This window comes from Erithacus rubecula (assembly GCF_903797595.1).
Source record: "Erithacus rubecula genome assembly, chromosome: 2".
Lineage (NCBI taxonomy): Eukaryota > Metazoa > Chordata > Aves > Passeriformes > Muscicapidae > Erithacus > Erithacus rubecula.
Window position 1 is genome coordinate 89,462,588 of NC_136685.1, and position 18,367 is coordinate 89,480,954.

The 18,367-nt window shown below is 37.4% G+C and overlaps 1 protein-coding gene across 4 annotated transcripts in view; it reads left to right on the top strand.

The window, feature by feature from the left end:
• KCNK2 (potassium two pore domain channel subfamily K member 2) overlaps window positions 1–18,367 on the top strand; it is a 103,293-nt gene that overhangs the window by 75,676 nt on the left and 9,250 nt on the right. For all 4 annotated transcript variants that reach the window (XM_079298850.1, XM_079298852.1, XM_079298851.1 and 1 more), the window contains 3 exons: window positions 965–1,125; window positions 3,518–3,704; window positions 11,810–11,949. In XM_079298850.1, coding sequence (XP_079154976.1) covers window positions 965–1,125; window positions 3,518–3,704; window positions 11,810–11,949 — 488 coding nt within the window. The remainder of the gene's footprint in view (window positions 1–964; window positions 1,126–3,517; window positions 3,705–11,809; window positions 11,950–18,367) is intronic.

The window sequence follows — 18,367 nt, forward strand, 5'->3', positions numbered from 1 at the left end:
TTTAAGACACTTTGACAAATCTCTGAATTACATGCTAAACCACTTTGCTTTTTATTTGCCAGTTATTTTTCTAAAAAGAAGATAATGTTAAAAGAAGCTTTTGTCTAATTTCTAAAGACAAGCATTTTTATGATAAGTTTTCCCTTTTGTCTCCTTGTAAGGGCATGTTGTTCTGCTAAAAAGTGAAAAAGTGTCAGAAACTCTGGGGTATTACTGCTATTGCTCCCTCAAAACATGAGTGATCCTTTGAAGGAGTGAAATGTTTGAATTAAAACTCAGGATTAAGCTCATGAAACTTTTCTGTAGGGTTCTGTCTGTGTGACCTTGTCCAACTCATTAAATACTGATCCTGGGAGATGTACTTGAGGGAATCCCACAGTGCTGGGCCCTGTTCTTTTTTTATTCCACTTTCTCTGTTCTAAATGGACCAGCAGCAGCTGAGCCATCAGAGAAATTTGGGGTGCTCTTTTACATAAACCTATGAAAAAAAATTGTTTTCCACTTTCAAATAGACAGACAGAGCCATGAACTCCAAGCTTTTGGTTCAAAGGAACCAAAGCCTTTAATAATGAAGAATCTAGGTAGTCCCATTTATGGTAGAAATCCCTGTTTTGCTCATCCAAATGGTTTAGGTTTTTTTTTTAAGCTGCTTCACTTTGAAATTTGGCCATGTGAAGGAAAACTGTGTGTTGTTTATAGGTGCTGCAGCCTGTTAAAAGCTCAATGACAGACACTGGAAGCCATAGATCAACCAATTGCTATTAACTAAATGTAGTAGATAATAAGAGAGTATCTCAGTGAGGATTGTATGACCTACATTTTCATTTAATTTCTTCCAGTATTTGCTGTGTCATATGTTTAACCTGGTTAGCCTGTTTTTAACTGTTCTGTTCCTGCAGTTCTTTTAAAACTTATCATGTATTATGTGTAACCTCTTAAACATCTCAAGTTGTTCGTAATTTAGGCTTTGGAAACATCTCCCCACGCACACAAGGTGGAAAGATATTCTGTATCATCTATGCCTTACTGGGAATTCCTCTGTTTGGTTTTCTGTTGGCTGGTGTTGGAGATCAACTAGGGACAATCTTTGGAAAAGGAATTGCCAAAGTAGAAGATACCTTTGTTGTGAGTATGCTGATTGCCTTCTTTGGTTTTTGGGGTTTTTTACTGCTTGTTGTGAATGTGACAAGTGAAATGAAAAGCCTGAAAAACAAGGTATAGCTCATTGCTACAATCAAGTGTACAGGAAAAGGTTAGAAAGACTTGTCTGAACTTGCTAATGAGCACCTGTGAGAATTGGGTGAAGACACATTCCCTACCATGATTATGGTTGGGAAGAGGAATAGACCCAAAGAATTTTGATTTTGTTCTCCCCTTGTTACTCATAAGCTTGCTGTGATGCTTACCCTTAAAGGTTTCTATATAGGTTGTGATAAGAAATGTATTCACTGAGAATTTTGAAGCAGTGAATGCTTAGTAAACAACTTTGTAGCTGTCTGCATCAGCACTGAAAGTGTTAGGACTGGTTTTCCACATCAAGCCCTACCCTGGCATACAGGACACCTTTTCTTTATAGAAGGGGTCTGACATGGCTTTGTTTTTGATGTAAAGCAAACTGGGGCTGTGCTAAGTAGTCTTATGCAATAGGCAAACACAAGCTTGAAAGCTTTTTAAGAAAAGGCATCCATTTTCAGCTCTGAAACTTCAATTCATGTCCAGACCAGGTACTGGTGAATAACATAGATTTCCACTGAGATTTGTCTGAAAAAGGCAAGAACATTCCATAAGAACATCTTGTAATTTTTGGGTTTTCATAACTGTTATTCTTTTCTTAAAGGCATAGAAGTTCTGAGATAAATTTGTGCCTTTCTTTTGCTCATAAAGATTTTCCTTTATATTTTTTCTGATGGATTTATCCCTACAAGAATGCCCCAACACAAAAAGCAGTACCATCCCCTCTTTTGACAATATTTAAGTGAAAACTCTGATCTAGATGTTGCAGTCTGGAACACGCCCTAATTCTGTTTATTAGCCTGCCTGCAGAACTGGGAGGTGCTGATGGGTCAGAGCAGGTATTTTTATGTTGCCATAACACAAGCTGTTATTCTGATTTGGGTTACAAAAGCTTGACCTTGGTCATGCTGACTGTAAACACAGTTCCCACTGAAACTTGAAAACAAGAAAACAGCCATTGTGAACAACGTGATTTCATTTTCAGTCTATTTCTGTGAAATTTTCTTGTATAATCCCTTCTTTTTAGGTTGAACTGACATGTATTGGATGGATGGAAAATGTCAAATTGGCTGGGCTCGCAAAATGGAATTTTGCAGGGGTCTGTTCTAGCTTTAGTGCAGTTTAGAAAAAAATTTAATAGCATCACAACAGCTAAATGATGTGGTTCATTAAATCTGCAGATGGTCTCAAGCTAGTGAGACAACAAAAACTTGGAGCATCAAAATGATCTTAAAATTTTTGAAAAGCAGTCTGACTAGATAGGATTAAATTCAAGTAGGACAAATTTGAAGTAATATATGAAGGAATAAAAAAATATTCAAGCTGCATGTCAGGAAACAGCTGTCTAGGTTCAATTTTCTGGAAATGCTCTGTGGACTCTAGAGATCAGCATGCTAACATGGGTTTATGCCATATCATGGAAAATAGGTAAAACTGGAAATAGGCAAAGCATAAGAGAGACTAATTCCATTTTGTGCTAATTTTTAATGTCGACTTTTGTTAATGAAATATGGGTCAGTTTGCTGGTGCCAAGGAATTGCAAGAAAAATAGGAAGGGGAAGAAAAGGAAATAAATTTACTTAGCTTAAAGAACATGTAACTGAAAGAGAAGACCTGTGATTGTTTGCTGGAAAGAGAAAATTTGCAATTTCTTTTTGTCTTGGATAAGACCATAAACAGTACACTTAAACAGAAGGAGTTGAGATGTAGGTCAAGCACTATGAAAATTATCAGATGACAAAAACATAATCACATGTTGGCTGGCCAGTATTGTATTTGCAGTGGCTTAGGTGGGTTGTTTTGTCTTTTGGCTCTCTTACATCCCTTCCAGCTCTGTTTTGTAGGATTTTGTTTAGCTGATTATTTGATTGCAGAGAACTGTGTGGTTAAAATTCACCTTATTTTGTTGTTTATTTGTGGATGTACAAAATTAGAGAAATTGCAGGTGCCTGCACTACTTGTAACTCATTTGAATATCTAGACTGCCCTCAAAACTGTTATATAATCACCTGTTAATATTAGTGAATGCTATAATTCCTGCTCACCTGTAAAAAGTCCAGCCTTGCTCTGCATTTACTACTGGCAAATGTTTCCTAGGATAGTCATGTTTGTTTTGAAACCATTTGCAGAATAAACTCCTGCTTGAATTTTCCCATTTGTTTGAGAATTATCCTGCAGTGTCCTCTAGAGCTATGTAGTGCACACTGGGGGGTGATGGGTGCTGATGTGCACTGGTGCAGTTTTATTAACAATGGGTTTCCTCTCTTTCCTTTTCCCTTTCCAGAAATGGAATGTGAGTCAGACAAAGATTCGCATCATTTCCACAATAATATTCATTCTCTTTGGCTGCGTGCTGTTTGTTGCTCTTCCTGCAGTTATATTCAAGCACATAGAAGGCTGGAACACATTAGATGCAATTTACTTTGTGGTTATCACTTTAACTACCATTGGATTTGGTGACTATGTTGCAGGTAAGATTTTTTTTTTTTCATAACTCTTTGTCTTATAATGTTTTGCACAGTGATATTTACTCTGCATTTTTTTCTTGGTTTCGGGACAGATGTATCTCTCTTGTGGTGTCTCTCTCCCAGTTTTATCCTTCATCATTCATGTGATGGGGGCCTGTCCTCATTTTGGTTAATATGGCAGTGTAGAGACAGAGGGTGGAACAGTGAAATTCATGATGTATGTCTCTGCCTACTGTTTTTTTTTCTCTTCTTATACTATTAAAAATTAAGTGAGGTATCATTTTGGTAGGGATTTTTTTCTTTTTCTTAAAGGTTACAAAGTGCAAGCACTAACAAAGTATTTTAATCTGAATGTATCTTTTTAGCTGGGTTTGTTTAAAATGCTTTACCCTGTGAAGTGATATAAGTTTTGTGTGAATCCCTTACTTTCAAAATATTCCAGAGCTCTCTGCCATTGAAATGTCTGTATTCTGTAGGATCTTCTGGATCCTACTTCTGTGACTGTCAGTACACACTTACCCATGTGTTTTTTGTAATGTCAGGAGAAGTTTTAGCACAACCTGTAGATAACATGTCCAATTTTTGGTTCCACTAAGCTGAATTAGTTTCAAATAATTTTGATATGCTAAGCTAAAACAAAGTCTGGGCCAGTTCACTGTGCCAACTGTTTTCTTGAAGAGATGTCATAGGTGTTAGTTCACTTCTAGATTTGAGTAAGTATATGCCGTGTGTGCTGAGAAAGCAGATTGATCTGAGTCAGTGGGTGTGGAGGTCAGGATCAGGAACTGTTTTTAGTAGACACTCACATGCTGTGGGCTCCTCCAGAGCCTTGTCAGAGCCCATGGCTGCTGTGAGTCCAAGTGTTCTCAGGTTGGGTAACTTGCAGATGTGCCTGAAGTTTTGCCTTGATGGCAGTAATGGGTCTTGTCACTGATAGAAGTTTTTCAGGTTGGTGAGATCCAACAGGGACCTCTAAAGTGTTGGAACTGTTTGATGTGTTTGTAAATGATGTGGGTAAAATGGGAGTAAATTTAGTTGTTGTTGAAGATACTAAGCTACTCAGGCAGCCTTCATTTTTAGACTGCTTGCAAACTTGCCAAAGCTTCTTGTAAATTATAGAACTGAGCTGTAAAATAGAAAATTAAATTTCTTTTGACTTTTACATTTGTGTAGCTTCCAAATATCTTTGTATGAGTCTTGACTTCTGCCTTTCCATTTTTTTCCTGTATTCTTTTTCTTATTTTCATTTTGTCTTCAGAATTTGTGATTCTGGTCAGATAACAACTAACATGAAATAAAAAATGTATGCTGTTTCCAAGTCAAGAACTGGGTGTTTTAGACTTTCTTTCCTGAAGGGTATGTGTATGGCAGGGAATAAAAATGATAGTGTATAAAGGCCTGGTTATATTTACTGTAAAACATTATGTGAAATGGCCCACTTGGCTCTAACTAGAACACTGAGTACATTTGTCATTACTCCCATTATAAATTTCTGTAGACTTTTCTATTTGTAGACCATTTGATATCATATTTTTTTTCCTACATTATGTGCTGTTTTAATTCTACCTGGAAACACTTTCTCTTTCTACAGAATGTCCTTGAATTATATTGTTCTATAGCTGATAGCCTTTTATGATTCACTTGAAAGATGTTCTTTACTTAATTTAAAATCCTACTGTAAATCCATTATTTCAAAGCATCAGAAATGTTTTCTAGTTGCTCTGAGCAACATGCCTAAGACTTGTATTTGAACTGCAATATGTTATTGACCTAAAGAGGACAATGGGATTTGTACTTGCCCAGACATTGCTCAGGAGAACAGAGTTAGATGGCTGTCTCCATCATAACTGGGAGGTTAACATTCCCATGGGACTATATTCTGAATGAAGTTGTTATTATTATAATCTTAGGGTGAACTAAAATACTCGGTTTTTGGCCGGTGACTTGAAGGATATTTCAAAAGGGTCCATTTGTTTTCTTTGCAGCACATAATTGGCCAATTGAATAAAACTCTTGAAAAATAGGTAAGGTATTAATTGATTGAGCTTAGCATTGTGGAAATTTTCTGTCATTGGTGTATATAAATATGAAATTATCTGAAGGAAACTGACACTGCCATTTTCAGTGGAGCTGATAGAATTTGTCCTAAAAGCTAGGATTCCCTATTAAATTTGAGGAAGTATGCAGAACTTTTTGCACCCTAACAAAAGAGTACATTTTCTTCATGATTTCTTGGTTTGCTTATTACTCTTTTAGGCAAGTCATAACTACAGAGTGGAAACTAAGGGCCACTGATACTTTTGTGGTAGGTTTTGTCTGGAGAACCCTCCTTGAAGTTTAGGGAAGCTGGGTGTCACAAACAAAGGAGAAACACGAGGAGTTAAGATCTGTAATGCTGTATAAGCTGTAAAAGAGGTGGTCAGGTTGGTCATAATAGAATATTATGGGTCTAAGTATGTTGGTCTTAGTTCTGGTTTTCTTGGTTTTTTCTTGGTGCCATGGTGAGGCACAGTGCAGCAGATAGAATGATGCTTCAGTCTACTTTGTGCCTAGATGCAGCACATTTTGAAAAAATCATCACACTGGTAATAATTTATTCACTTTTAAGACTTTTTTTCCTTAAACAATACTTACAGTGAAAATTGCCTAATTCCACTTAGCATTATAGTCAAACTTAGAGCGTAATGGTGGGCAGTGAAGCTGTGATTTGCAATTACATCAGAATGTACTTTTTTCAATAAAAAAATGATAATTATTTTAGCACTCTGAAGGCCCACATGATAATCCATAAATGTGTGTCAGTTTGGGCCCACAAAGGTCCCTTAAATTCCTATATATTTCAAAACTTTCAAACATTTTTTTTCCTCAGAATTACCATGTCAGAGAAAAAAACCGTAAGTTTACAAGGCCACATAATCCTATGGTTGTGTTAACATATGCATTGGTGTGTGGGGAAAAATTTCTGAAATGGCTATAATTTTTGGCTCACAGGAAACTTGCTGCTTTCTGGTGCCACTTCAAGTAAGATTAAAAAGAAGCCCTGAAAGAACTTTCAGGAGGTGAAGAACAGGGTGTTACTCAAAGCTGCAGCAAAAGGGATCCAATAGCTGAACATGGGATTCAGGAAAGTAATGGTGTCATTGACTGTAGCACAGGCTGTCAGATTAGAAATTCTTTTAGTTATCCAGATTTTAACTTTCATTTTTTATTTTTTTTCCTGGAGACCATGTGCTCTGTTCCCATAAACCAGAGTGAGGGAACGTTCCCTTTGTTAATCAGAGTCTAAGTTGTTATTTGGAGCCTGTAGAAATTTCAGCTGGGGTTTCCATCAGCAAGAGGAGCCTTAAGGAAAACATAATAGACTGGTCACTCCTGGTGCGTGCAAGGAATGGAAAGATGAAAAGCCCTTGAAATGCATGTTCAAGAAAATACATGAACTGTATTCCAAAAAGACTGACTGCTTCTCTGTCTTAAGAAATTACTTTATTTTTTCAAAACTTTGGAATTATTTAATTTTTTTTGGACGGAGAGGAATATTTTTTTTATTTGAAGAAAGATTATAGTAGCTTTTCACAAAAAAAGGAAAACTGCACTACAGCCTTGACTGCCTTATGAATATCAGGACATTGTCAAACATCTCTTTTCTTGTTTTCAAGAGGAAACACTTCAACACTTCTGTCAACATGACAGAAGAAAACCCAAGCAAAACTATACCAAAAATCCCAACCCAACCAAAACTATTAATATCTTGTGAAAGATAAAAAGAAATCTTCTCATATTGAATGTGTCATGATTTCAGTACAACGAAATATATTTCTGGGTACTGAGGTTAGCACTGAGGCACATGAACACATCTATATAATTGACAATATATTGTTCATCTATTCAGATAAATTCTTTCACTTGCAGGCAGTTTGGAGGGCATATTCAAATATTTCTAGTGGCATTAATCCAATGGGTTTCAAATCTTTAGGTGACATGTCCAAAATTTGACAAAATTAAGTAGAAGGCAATAATATAAATAGCATGTCAGTAGCCTGTGTCACAGTGGAGCATAATGATATAAGATTATCTCAAGTGGTTCAGTGAAACAGATCACAGAATTCTGAAAGTGTTACTACAAAAATGTATTCCAAGTATTTTGTTACTTTTGTGGGGGTTTTTTTGGCTTGCTTTATTTTCCATGTTTGAACCCTGATTTTTAACTTGCTGTTTTTTCGCTGTTTCATTCTGCAATCAGCTCTGATGTATCACCACTGGGACACACATATGTGGCTCTGCACTGTGCTGCTTGGCCTGAGACCCAATTTGTGGGGAGCTGAGATATTTTAGTCTCATTCAGTGTCACCAAACTGGGGCACTTGACCTGGTGGTCATAGCAGCCCAGCTGATGTGTGTCACTGTGTGACACCACCCAGCAGCAGTGAGAAATCACTGTCATGCTGAGCCACTGAGCATCCTGGAGGAGAGCTGTGCACCCTCCCACAGGCTCCCTGTCTTTTTCTGGAATTTGGAAGAGCTCTTTGCCCCCTCAGGTCTCGGTGTCCCTAACAGGGCTCTCAGTGTGAGCTGTGCTTTAAGCTGAAGATACAGCACTGTCTTGCTTGGTGTCTGTGCAGGACAGCATGTGGGGGAGTGTTTTAGATCTGTGCTTTTCTTCAAGTAGCTCTCCATTTTCCACTGAGTGGCATCAAGTGGCTCCTATGGCCTATTTACATTCTGTCTCTGACAGTGCAGATCTTGTGCCCAGCCTTCTGTGTTTCCACATTGCCACATGGGCTATTCTCTCTCTTCCCCCTTTTTGTTTTGCAGTCCTCAGAGGTAATTCCTTTCAAGCTGCAGGGCTGGACCTCCATATTTCTTTGGAGTGAGACAAATGGCATTTCTGGATTAAATGTGTTTGTCACCACAGGGATGCTGGACAGCTACTTATTATTCTGCAATTAAAACTGGATTATATAATTTTCTATATCCAGTGTAATTTTTACTGCTGATGAAAAAATTGTAGACATTTCCTTGTTTGCCGTGCCAACTTTTGAATAACCCAGAAATCTTTGCTAGTGTGGAATTAAGACACTTATTGTTGACAGCATTCTCTATTCTCTCCTTCTAATTTTGAAGTAAAAATGCAAAGCAAACGAACTTTACAGAAATAATTACATGTTTCTATTTTGAGCCAATTACTGTAGAAAGAATTGGAAAAAAGTGGCAACAATGAAGAAAATTATTTACTTTTAAAGTACTTGTTTTACATAAATTAATAAGCAGAAAAGATATGTTTGTAACTCTGATCTCTTACCTGAGGATCAGAATCTGTTCTAAAGCATGCCTGAGATATTCACTGATGCCTTTCTCCACTGACACAGAGTTCTTGACCTTAATAACAAATGTGTTTGGGCCATAGAAGAACTTACGTTTTTCAAAGTGCTGGAACTCCCAAATAAAATCTATTTGGCAGATATAAGAATGGTGACAGCAGCAGTACAATAGCCTGTGATGATGATGGATGGGAAAACTTTGATTTCTCACAGACCTCAAGCAACTTTAGATCAAATATTTACCAAAAAACATCTTGGAGATGAACTGTAGCTGCTCTTGGTAAAAGTTTTCCAAGTGAGTAAATCTAGCAGTGACCCTGCTAGATTTTCCCTTCATTGTGGTTTTAACCTATTTTGGGTAGAAACTAAAGAAAGCTGGGGAAAGTTTTGTCCCTAAGCCCACAAAATTGGGTTTGCCAAACAAGCAACAAAATTCATCTTCTGCCTTCTCAGCATTTCACTTCCTAGAGGGGTGCATAAACCAATTTGCTTTGCAGGAAAAACATAATAGTGTATCATATTGATATGCTTTTTATGATGTTGCCCATAAAATCATTAGATTATCTCATATACTTCAGGAAAAGTACATTTAGCTATGCATACTCGTACCCAAATGCATTCATACCCATGTAAGTGAATTTGGTAGTAAATGAATTCTTGTAGTTTAAATTCAGTACAGTTGAGTTGTGATCACATTTCTCTATGAAATCCTATTTAATGACATTCCCAGGTAACTTCATTAAGGCAGTTTGGGCATCCCAGGAGACAGTAGTTATGCCAGGACAAACATCCTCAGGTATGTCTCTCTCTCCTTGAGACTTGATTAAACTGCAAAATCATCCAAGGAGTCCTTGAAGTTCAGGAGCTCAACAGCTAATAAAGGTTTTAGCTTTGAAGTGCTATCCTAGAGTATTTCTTTGGATACCTTTTGTCCCTTTAACTTCAGGAAAGCTGAACTCCTTTGGGCATGGCTAGATGGAGCCCTCTCCTGGCCAGACAGCATGGAAAACTTGGCTGGACATGAATGTGTCCTAACTCCTGTTCTGGTGATTAACTTTGCTGTAAATAAAATAAGTATGAACTGTGAAGGAGGTGCTTCATGCAGACTAGCAGAGTTAGATTCCAGTGTCAGTTTATAAACATAATATGCCAAAAATTAAAAACCAACTATGTGGATGCTTTCTATGATACTTTATTGTGCATTGTATGAACAGCTGAAAAAGAGGATGAACCACCAAGCGTGGCCCATTACTATAGCAAAGACATAGTGGTAATCAACCATTTTGTGAATTACAAGAAATTTTGGGTGAATCATTGCTAAAATACTGTTTTGCTAGATTGACATGAGATGGATGTTGTAAACAAATGATTTGGTGTTCTGTTTGTCTTGTGCTGTGACAAACTCAGCCCTTTTGTGGCTGTATGTCTTCTGTTCCAAACAGAGCCCTGTCTTCTGCTTGGGACTACAAAGACATCAAAGTATATCCACTTTCACAATGTGGATTTTTCTCTTGGATGGTTGAGTAAACCATTGCAGCTCAATGCATTTTTTTTAAATGAAAATATGTAATTGACATAAAAATAATAAAATTTGTCTGTGAGGGGTTCCACACAAAGCTAGCCCTCAGTAAAACTCTTTTTTATTTGCATGTGATCTCTGGGATAATAAAGCTGAGCAAAAATGTTACTGTCCATGAGACTCATTCTCAGTACTATAACAGGGTGCTTGATATTTTGGGACCAATTTTCTTTTGATTTGTTTTACGATAGGATGGAGATACATAAAACAAAGCATTATGTACCTGTACAGGCTACTTTAATGTGCCTGAGAAGATTTTACTGTAGAGTCTTCAATTATGGGCAGATACACACTTCAAACTTCTTGCAGCAGCCCAAATTAGAAGTCTGGTTTTATTTGTTGTAACACAGCTGAATTCCAAGTTTAAGGTTTGTTTTACTGCATGGCAAGATGTGAAATGTGAGCTATTTGGTGAGCTCTGGATGAACATAAGTCTTTTTTTGTGTGGAAATAAGACATCTGTTCCTTACAGCTGTATTATACCTGAAAGCTCTATTACAGACACCTCTGAAATTTATCCTTCTTTTGTACTTTAACACTGAAAAGAAGTGATTGAAAGTTGCCTTCAGCAGAGGTGGGGAGGGTTGGTGTTTATGATTAGTTCAACTCAAGTCCTTGCACTCTGATTTCATTCTGTAGAATGGATATTATAATGTTTGCCTACCCATCAGGGACACTTGTTAATACAGGTGCTACTCTTTTTTTTTTTTTTTTTTTTTTTTTTTTTTTTTTTTTTTTTTTTTACTGAGACTAAAGATTATGTAAGCATTGAGATGTTTTAAAGTTCTTGCAAAAACATATTTCTCAGGATATGAGCCCATTGCACACTTTGGGGCAATACTTCAAACTCTGGTGCATCATTGTTTGGAACAGGTGGGAAGTTATTTCATTCAAGTTGTCCTCAATAACCTCTATCCTAAATGACAGTATATCAGAAGTTGAATCGGTTTGTGTTCATTCAATAATTATTATGAATTGTTAACAATCTTTGTCTAAAATTTTCATCCTCCAGATGTTACTTTCAAGAGTGTATTAATTTTTATAATTTATTCAAACTCAAAAAAGTATTCTGCTAGGAATTTTTGCGTGGGTAAAAATACAGAAGGTGTAAGAAATATAACTTTGGTTTTTTTTTAAGGAAACTGATTTTTAAACATCTTTGCACCTATAGCTATTAAATCTGAATTAATTTTTACTGTATTGTTTTTCAGGGGGATCTGATATTGAGTACCTAGATTTTTATAAGCCAGTGGTGTGGTTCTGGATCCTTGTTGGGCTTGCTTACTTTGCAGCTGTCCTCAGCATGATTGGAGACTGGCTAAGGGTCATATCAAAAAAGACAAAGGAAGAGGTAAGAATATTTTGAAAAGGGAAGAAATACTCCTTTTTAAAGCCTTTGAATAGAAGCCAGGGGAGCTTGTGGCTGCTTTTGCTCTTAGGGTGCATTGGTCAAAGCTGTTTGTGTATGAACTCTAATGCTGCAGCTCAAACTGCAGGAAACAATGTGACAGTCCATTCAGCATACACTGTTTTATTTACAAATGTTTGCATAGAAAATTATAGGAAATGTATTATTAAATTAAGCGTACATGAACAGTTGCACTTGACTTATGGGGGGAAAAGGTCTTAAACTACTGTTCTAGGTAGTAGAATGTAGGCCTTAATTTTTAATGCAAAAATCATTCTGCTTTGTTTCTACAAGTGATGCAGGTATGTAAAGAAAGTACATAAGTGGTTATATTTGAGATACCATGCTTTATAGTGGTAAGAAAATTTTTTTGCATCATGCTAGATATTGAAATGAATTATTTAAATATCCCTGAGTATATTTTAGCATAATAGCTTCCACATAATTGTTTTATATTTGTAGTCAACTGTATTGTTTTTAATTTGAAATATGTTTTCATGCATAAATTTCACTTGTTTTTCACTTTTATTTATTATTCCAACAATATAACAACAAAACTTGAAGTTTTGTCATTTAAGAGAATGTCCTAGTTTTGAAAATGTTAGAGGGTAAATAAAATTTCCTTCAATTGTAGCCTGCATAGTTCAGGTTTTACTGGAAGTCTGAGAAATTAATTTTGTTTGAAGCAACATATTATTTCCCTCTAATTTAGCTTGAGTTCTGCTGCACGCATCAGTTGATTTATGCTACTCAAACATAAAAACTCTAATTTGTTTTTGATGGAATGAATATGTTGGCCACTGTGCAGTGGCCTGCTACTTACATTGTTTTGAGTAGTTTTCCTAGCTGTAGGGCATGGCATCAATGCCTAGATGTATTCCTGGCAATGCTCGAGTTCCCAAAGCCTTTGCTCTGAAGGGAGCTCACCCCTGCATGCTTTCACTGCCTGCAGTCCCTCAGGGTGCCTGCCACCTTCTGAGCAGGAGCAGGAGCTCTGCTGGCAGGAGGATGGGAGCTGGGATCTTGGGCAGGATTAAATCCACTTTGTAAGGAGTGGGATGGGATATTATTTTTTGTGGGATGGGAAGCCCTTTTCTGTTACCCTTGCTGTGCTCATGGCTATGGGTTAGAGACAGCATGGTGACAGGTCTGCTGTAAGCACACTTTTAGCAGGCAATTCATAACCACTTAGCCCTGAAGAGGAGGACAATATTTATTTGAACTGTTTCACTTCAAGTGTCATCTTTTCCCACATGCTGTAAATTTGAAAGGGTATTTATGACTTCCCTTGCACAATGGGCTTTCCTAGTGCCTTCCACAGAGAGAGAGCAGCAGGTATCCTCTGAACATTCCCATTTGCAGGTTCAACAGCTGGCAGGACCACAGCTCTGTTTTCTAGAAAAGCACTGAGGGTGCCTTTAGCAGCCAGCCTGACACTGGCTGCAGGGTAACCAGTGCATCACTTCAAATGCCAGTAACCTGCATGGTTATATTTGGCTGTTTTGAACTAAAGAATTAGGCTGGTCTCACCCATTTTCTCTGCAACAGGAAGAAATAGGAGGACACTGGAACGGGCTCCCCAGGGAAGTGGGCATAGCACCAAGCCTGCCAGAGTTCATGAAGCATTTGGACACTGCTCACAGGCACACATTAGAATTTTTGTGCAGGACCAAGAGCTGGATTTCAATGATCCTTGTGGGTCCCCTCAGGATATTCTGTGATTCTAAGAGTCATGTTTTCCTCTGGGCAGTCTCCTGCTCTTTAACTGTTCTCAACCTGGGGCACTTCCTAAATTGTCTTTAGTTTCTCTGTGTTACTTGTGTCTGGATGTTTTGGAAAAAAATATGATGTGACTGAGACACTATGACTTCAGACTAAGCAAAAATATTCTCCAGGCTTGTTTTTTGCTGTATTTTCTCAGACACTGTTGACACATTTCAGTTCTTCACACTACTTCCTAGAATTAATCTGATCTTTAACCTCAGTTTTCACATATTCTTTTCTGTTATCCAGAGATCATAGTATCTTGACTATATAGTTGACTATATAACACACTGAGGTTTAATCTTATAATGATGATATATTAAGAATGTTTGAAATTTGTAGCTCTTTGTGAAACCGTTTCAATACTCTGGAAAGTATTTAAAGACACATGAATTGAGGAAACCCAGGAAAATCTCTAGCACATCAAAAGCATTCCTATTTTTATCAGGGAAAAACTTTTTGCCAGGTTATGTAGTGCAGTGCTGAGCTTTCTTTTCTCAGGCACTGGGAATGTGTAACCTAGTCCATCTTTCATTCTTTCTCACCTTCATAGCCTAAACAAACATATTCATTTTGTCTACAGCAAATGTCTCATTCTTTGGATATATCCAAATTCTCTTGGCTGAAGCAGGTATTGGGAATTCTGCTCCATACAAGTCTCATGTGTCTTAGGTTAGATTAAAGACAGACACAACAAAATTCAATTTATCATATCTCTGATGGTAGAAATCTCCCTCCCTACTTCTTAGCCCATTGCTCAGGCATGCATGAGAATTCATAGCAGACATAAAATGCTTCAGCAGTTTAAAATTTGATAATTTTAACAATGGCAGAGAACAATTTGAGAATTGAACTGTGATGCACCTGAAGTTCTGTGACAGCTAGAAAATATAAAAAAAAATTCTATCCTCTTTCCTAATGAAACTTTGCAGGAAGAAAATAATATTGATATATTGCGTTTTGTTATAAGATTGGCTATAAGCATTTTACAAATATTCACTTTTACAGGTTTCATTTTATGATCTTATCTCATTTTTGCTATCTGCCTGGGAAAATCTGAGGGAAGTGAGCTCCTCAGCTATACTGAAGGGGTCTAGTGGAAGTGTAGTTATCAAATCTCTTCTGTGCCAGCAGAAGCCAAATGAGACTGAATTTCTTCTCTTTTTTTCCATTTAAATCTAAATTTACAGTGGACTGTTCCAGCTTCTATGGATGCAGATTATAGCAAAGGAACCTCTCTGGAGTTCTAATATCTATGAGTGCAATGAAAAACTCTAGTTCAAAGTATGGGGTGTATTTTTTTTAACTGTCTTGGGGAAATATTTTGCTGGTTTCAGCAGTCTAAGACTAAGCAGCAAAATTTAGAGGTTACCTGAGTCCAGAATGAGACAGAGAGGTTGTAAGTGTTCTTATTTACTTTCCCCAAAAGCCAAAACTATATATTATCAGAGGTCTATCTCTTTTGATAGGCAGCCATAATCTGTTTTTTCCTTCTTCCTGTCATCTAAAGTAGAAAGTATCAATAAATATCAACATATTTAGGGCATGAAGGGAGGTCCTTCTTATTCCAGGGAGGAAACATGCTGTTAATGAACACCAGCTAAAATTTATTCTTCTAGTCATGTATTTTAATGTAGTTGTGTTGTTATTAGAAGCAGTTTACATAAGATTGAGGTAATAATGCATTTTGCTGTTTCAACAAAATAAAAAGTCTATCTTTTTTTCAGTATGCCACCCAGAAAGTTTGCCATATGCAAATAGATCTGAGACAAAAAAGACCTGATTAGAAATGCACTAATGAACAGAACTGCTGTATTTTGATAATAAAATCCAGATAACCAGAATGTCAGTCAGTTGCTCAGGTGACTTTTGTCTCCTGAAACACTCCAGAGAATTTTGAATGCATCAAATGAGGAGGGAAGTGAAAGACAAGTAGAGACAGAAGTGGGAGTTTTAGAAGGATAGATCTGGAAGCAGCTCATACAGTAAGATAGATGAAATGTCAGAAAGTCACTGGAACATGCTGTGTGCTGTAATCTTAAGTGGGCGATCTGTCTCTGAAGTTCAGCCTCAGCTACACTAGCTTGCCTTAAACTCCCTCCTCTTCATTATTCTCTACACTGATTACTCAGAGCACTGTTAAAGTGTTCTGATTTTAGTCTCTTTGAAAGGTAAATTTTCAGCAGGATTTTTCTTCCTTGTCATATTTTTTTCTTTTACTTCTGCATGCAGCAGCTTCTGAATTCCAGCATTTTCAGCAAAAATGCCTGCCCAACCAACAATCCTAGTCATGTGGGCTATAGATCCTGCTCTCTTCACTCTGTGTCAGGAGTCCAGGTGACAGACTTGTGTTAGACATTGGCTCAGTTTGGACAAGTGATTTTTTCATGCTGCTTGTCAGTCTTTAAATTGAACAACATGCACCCAGATTTAAAGACAAAGCCTAAAATTTCATGAGAAATATCACATTCACTTCTTGTGGAAACTCAAGAGGCAGTTGCTATATTTGATATTTATAAACAAATTTGACTCATCTGAATCATCATGCTGTTTAATCTTCTTGGCACCAGTGACAGAGCTGTCACTCAAGTCTGTCAAAACAAAATTAGACTTGTCATGATGATGCCATGGAGATTATTGCACTCCCTATATTATTTGTTGTCTCTTTATTAGCTTCAGGCTGAAGGTGCTCACCCAGCCTAAGGGACCCAGCATAAAGAGACCTTGAGCCCATTTCTCATATCCCCTAAAGAGGGACCCTAGATGTAGACTGTACATATGAAAAGATGAAAAAAATAGTGGGCTCAAGTGAGAAACAGTTTTGAAGGGTTTTCATCCTCCAGGCAAACAGATTGTCCTCAGTGGCTGTATAGTGAGGATGTGTGACCAAAGAGGAGGAAGTTGTTCAGTTGTTCAAGGAATTTTTGACCTGGTTCTCCCTGTTTCAGTAAACAAAATATGTTCTCTTAGAGTTGAAGATGGTAGAGAATAGCTCTTCAGCCTGGTGATTAATGTCATTTGCTGGTCCATTTTGCATTGTTTCAAGTGATATGGGTCAGCTTCTGTGTAAGAAAACTACTGTTTCTTTTCCTTTTCTTACATCCCCTCTCCCCAAACAACCACCCCCTCCACCTCCTGGCAAGAGAAAACAGACAAACAATCCAAAACATAAAAGAAAAACAGGCAAAAACAACAACAACAAAAAAAAACCCAATCAATACCCAGAAAACCAAACCAAACTGCAGCAGTTTTACAAATTGTATATCCACTAGTTTACTGAATTGGTCAGACTGATGTGATGGAAGTGTGTTCCTAGAAAGCACTGAATAGGAAGAATTTGTGGGAGACAAGTATAGTGTCAAAGCCAAGGCATGCAAAGTAGTTTTGCAAGGCAGTGATTAATAAGGTTAACAATTCTAAGATCTGCATGCAAGGAGTAATCAAGTTTCTATAGGAAAGTGGTGCTACTGCTGGAGATGTTGTTAAAAGGTATATTACTGGAAAACAGCCCCTAGATTTGTTGTCTCAACTTCAGGAAGAATTCAGAGAGCTACAAAAATGGCAAGGGAAGCATCTAAATAGAAATCTGTTTTGCATTAAGAGGTTTTTTTTCCCCAGTACATCCAAGATGCAGAAAAGTCCGTTTGAGAGGGAACAGCCATGTTCAAAAAGGTGATTGCTTTTAATAATTTCCATGAAATGGGGACAAATATGAAATCTTTTTACAGTCAAAAAAAACCCCACATGTCTCCAGTCAAATTTACTAGCAATAGGACAAAAAACTCAACCAAAACAAACCCAAAATAAAAGGTGAGAGTACAGTCTCTCTGTGGCAGCCCAGAATCTCAGGAATATATAAGGAGTAGCATTGGTGTAAGGAGGAGATGGAAATGAGTGACCTGGTTCTGAATGCAATTTGATCTCTTCCTTTCTATCAGTTAAAGTTATCCTGGTGATGTTCCCAAATCTGCCCTAGCAACAGTCTGTAACACTGACTTTCTATATTGATCAGACTTCTGAAAGTCTGCTGTGGTAATGTGTGCAATAATGAATAGGAAAGAACATCTTGTTCTGAGAATTCCAGGGAACCTAAACAATGATGGCTTTTGACACACTTTTGAGATCTTTCCTTGTAATTTTTGGGCATGTGTTGCTTGCTTCACTTCAGATTCAGCACAGATAACACACACACAGCATCTTCATAGTTTTGCTGTGGTTATATTTATATTTATATCATGCCCCTTAGCTGGGCATACCAGGCATTTGAGTCTGCTGTTTCATTATTGCATATTGAGTACCAGGTCCTGCTAGGGTGCTGATTACAAGTGTTGTGCTGCCAAGTACACTTGCATGAGGAGCAGCCTGGCCAGGGCATGGGGACACTGTCAGTGTCTCTCATGCCTGCCCTGCTCTCCCACATTGCCCAGGGAAGAAGAAAATTACTCCAGTGAAGGCTGCATTCAGCAAGAGCTATTGAATTTGCAACTATAAAACTAGAGCGAGAGACTTATACTTCATAATAAGAGAAATTGATTAAAAAAAGATCAGTTATAGCAATGGTATTTCTTGGAGTTAATTACCCATGAAGATTCCCAGA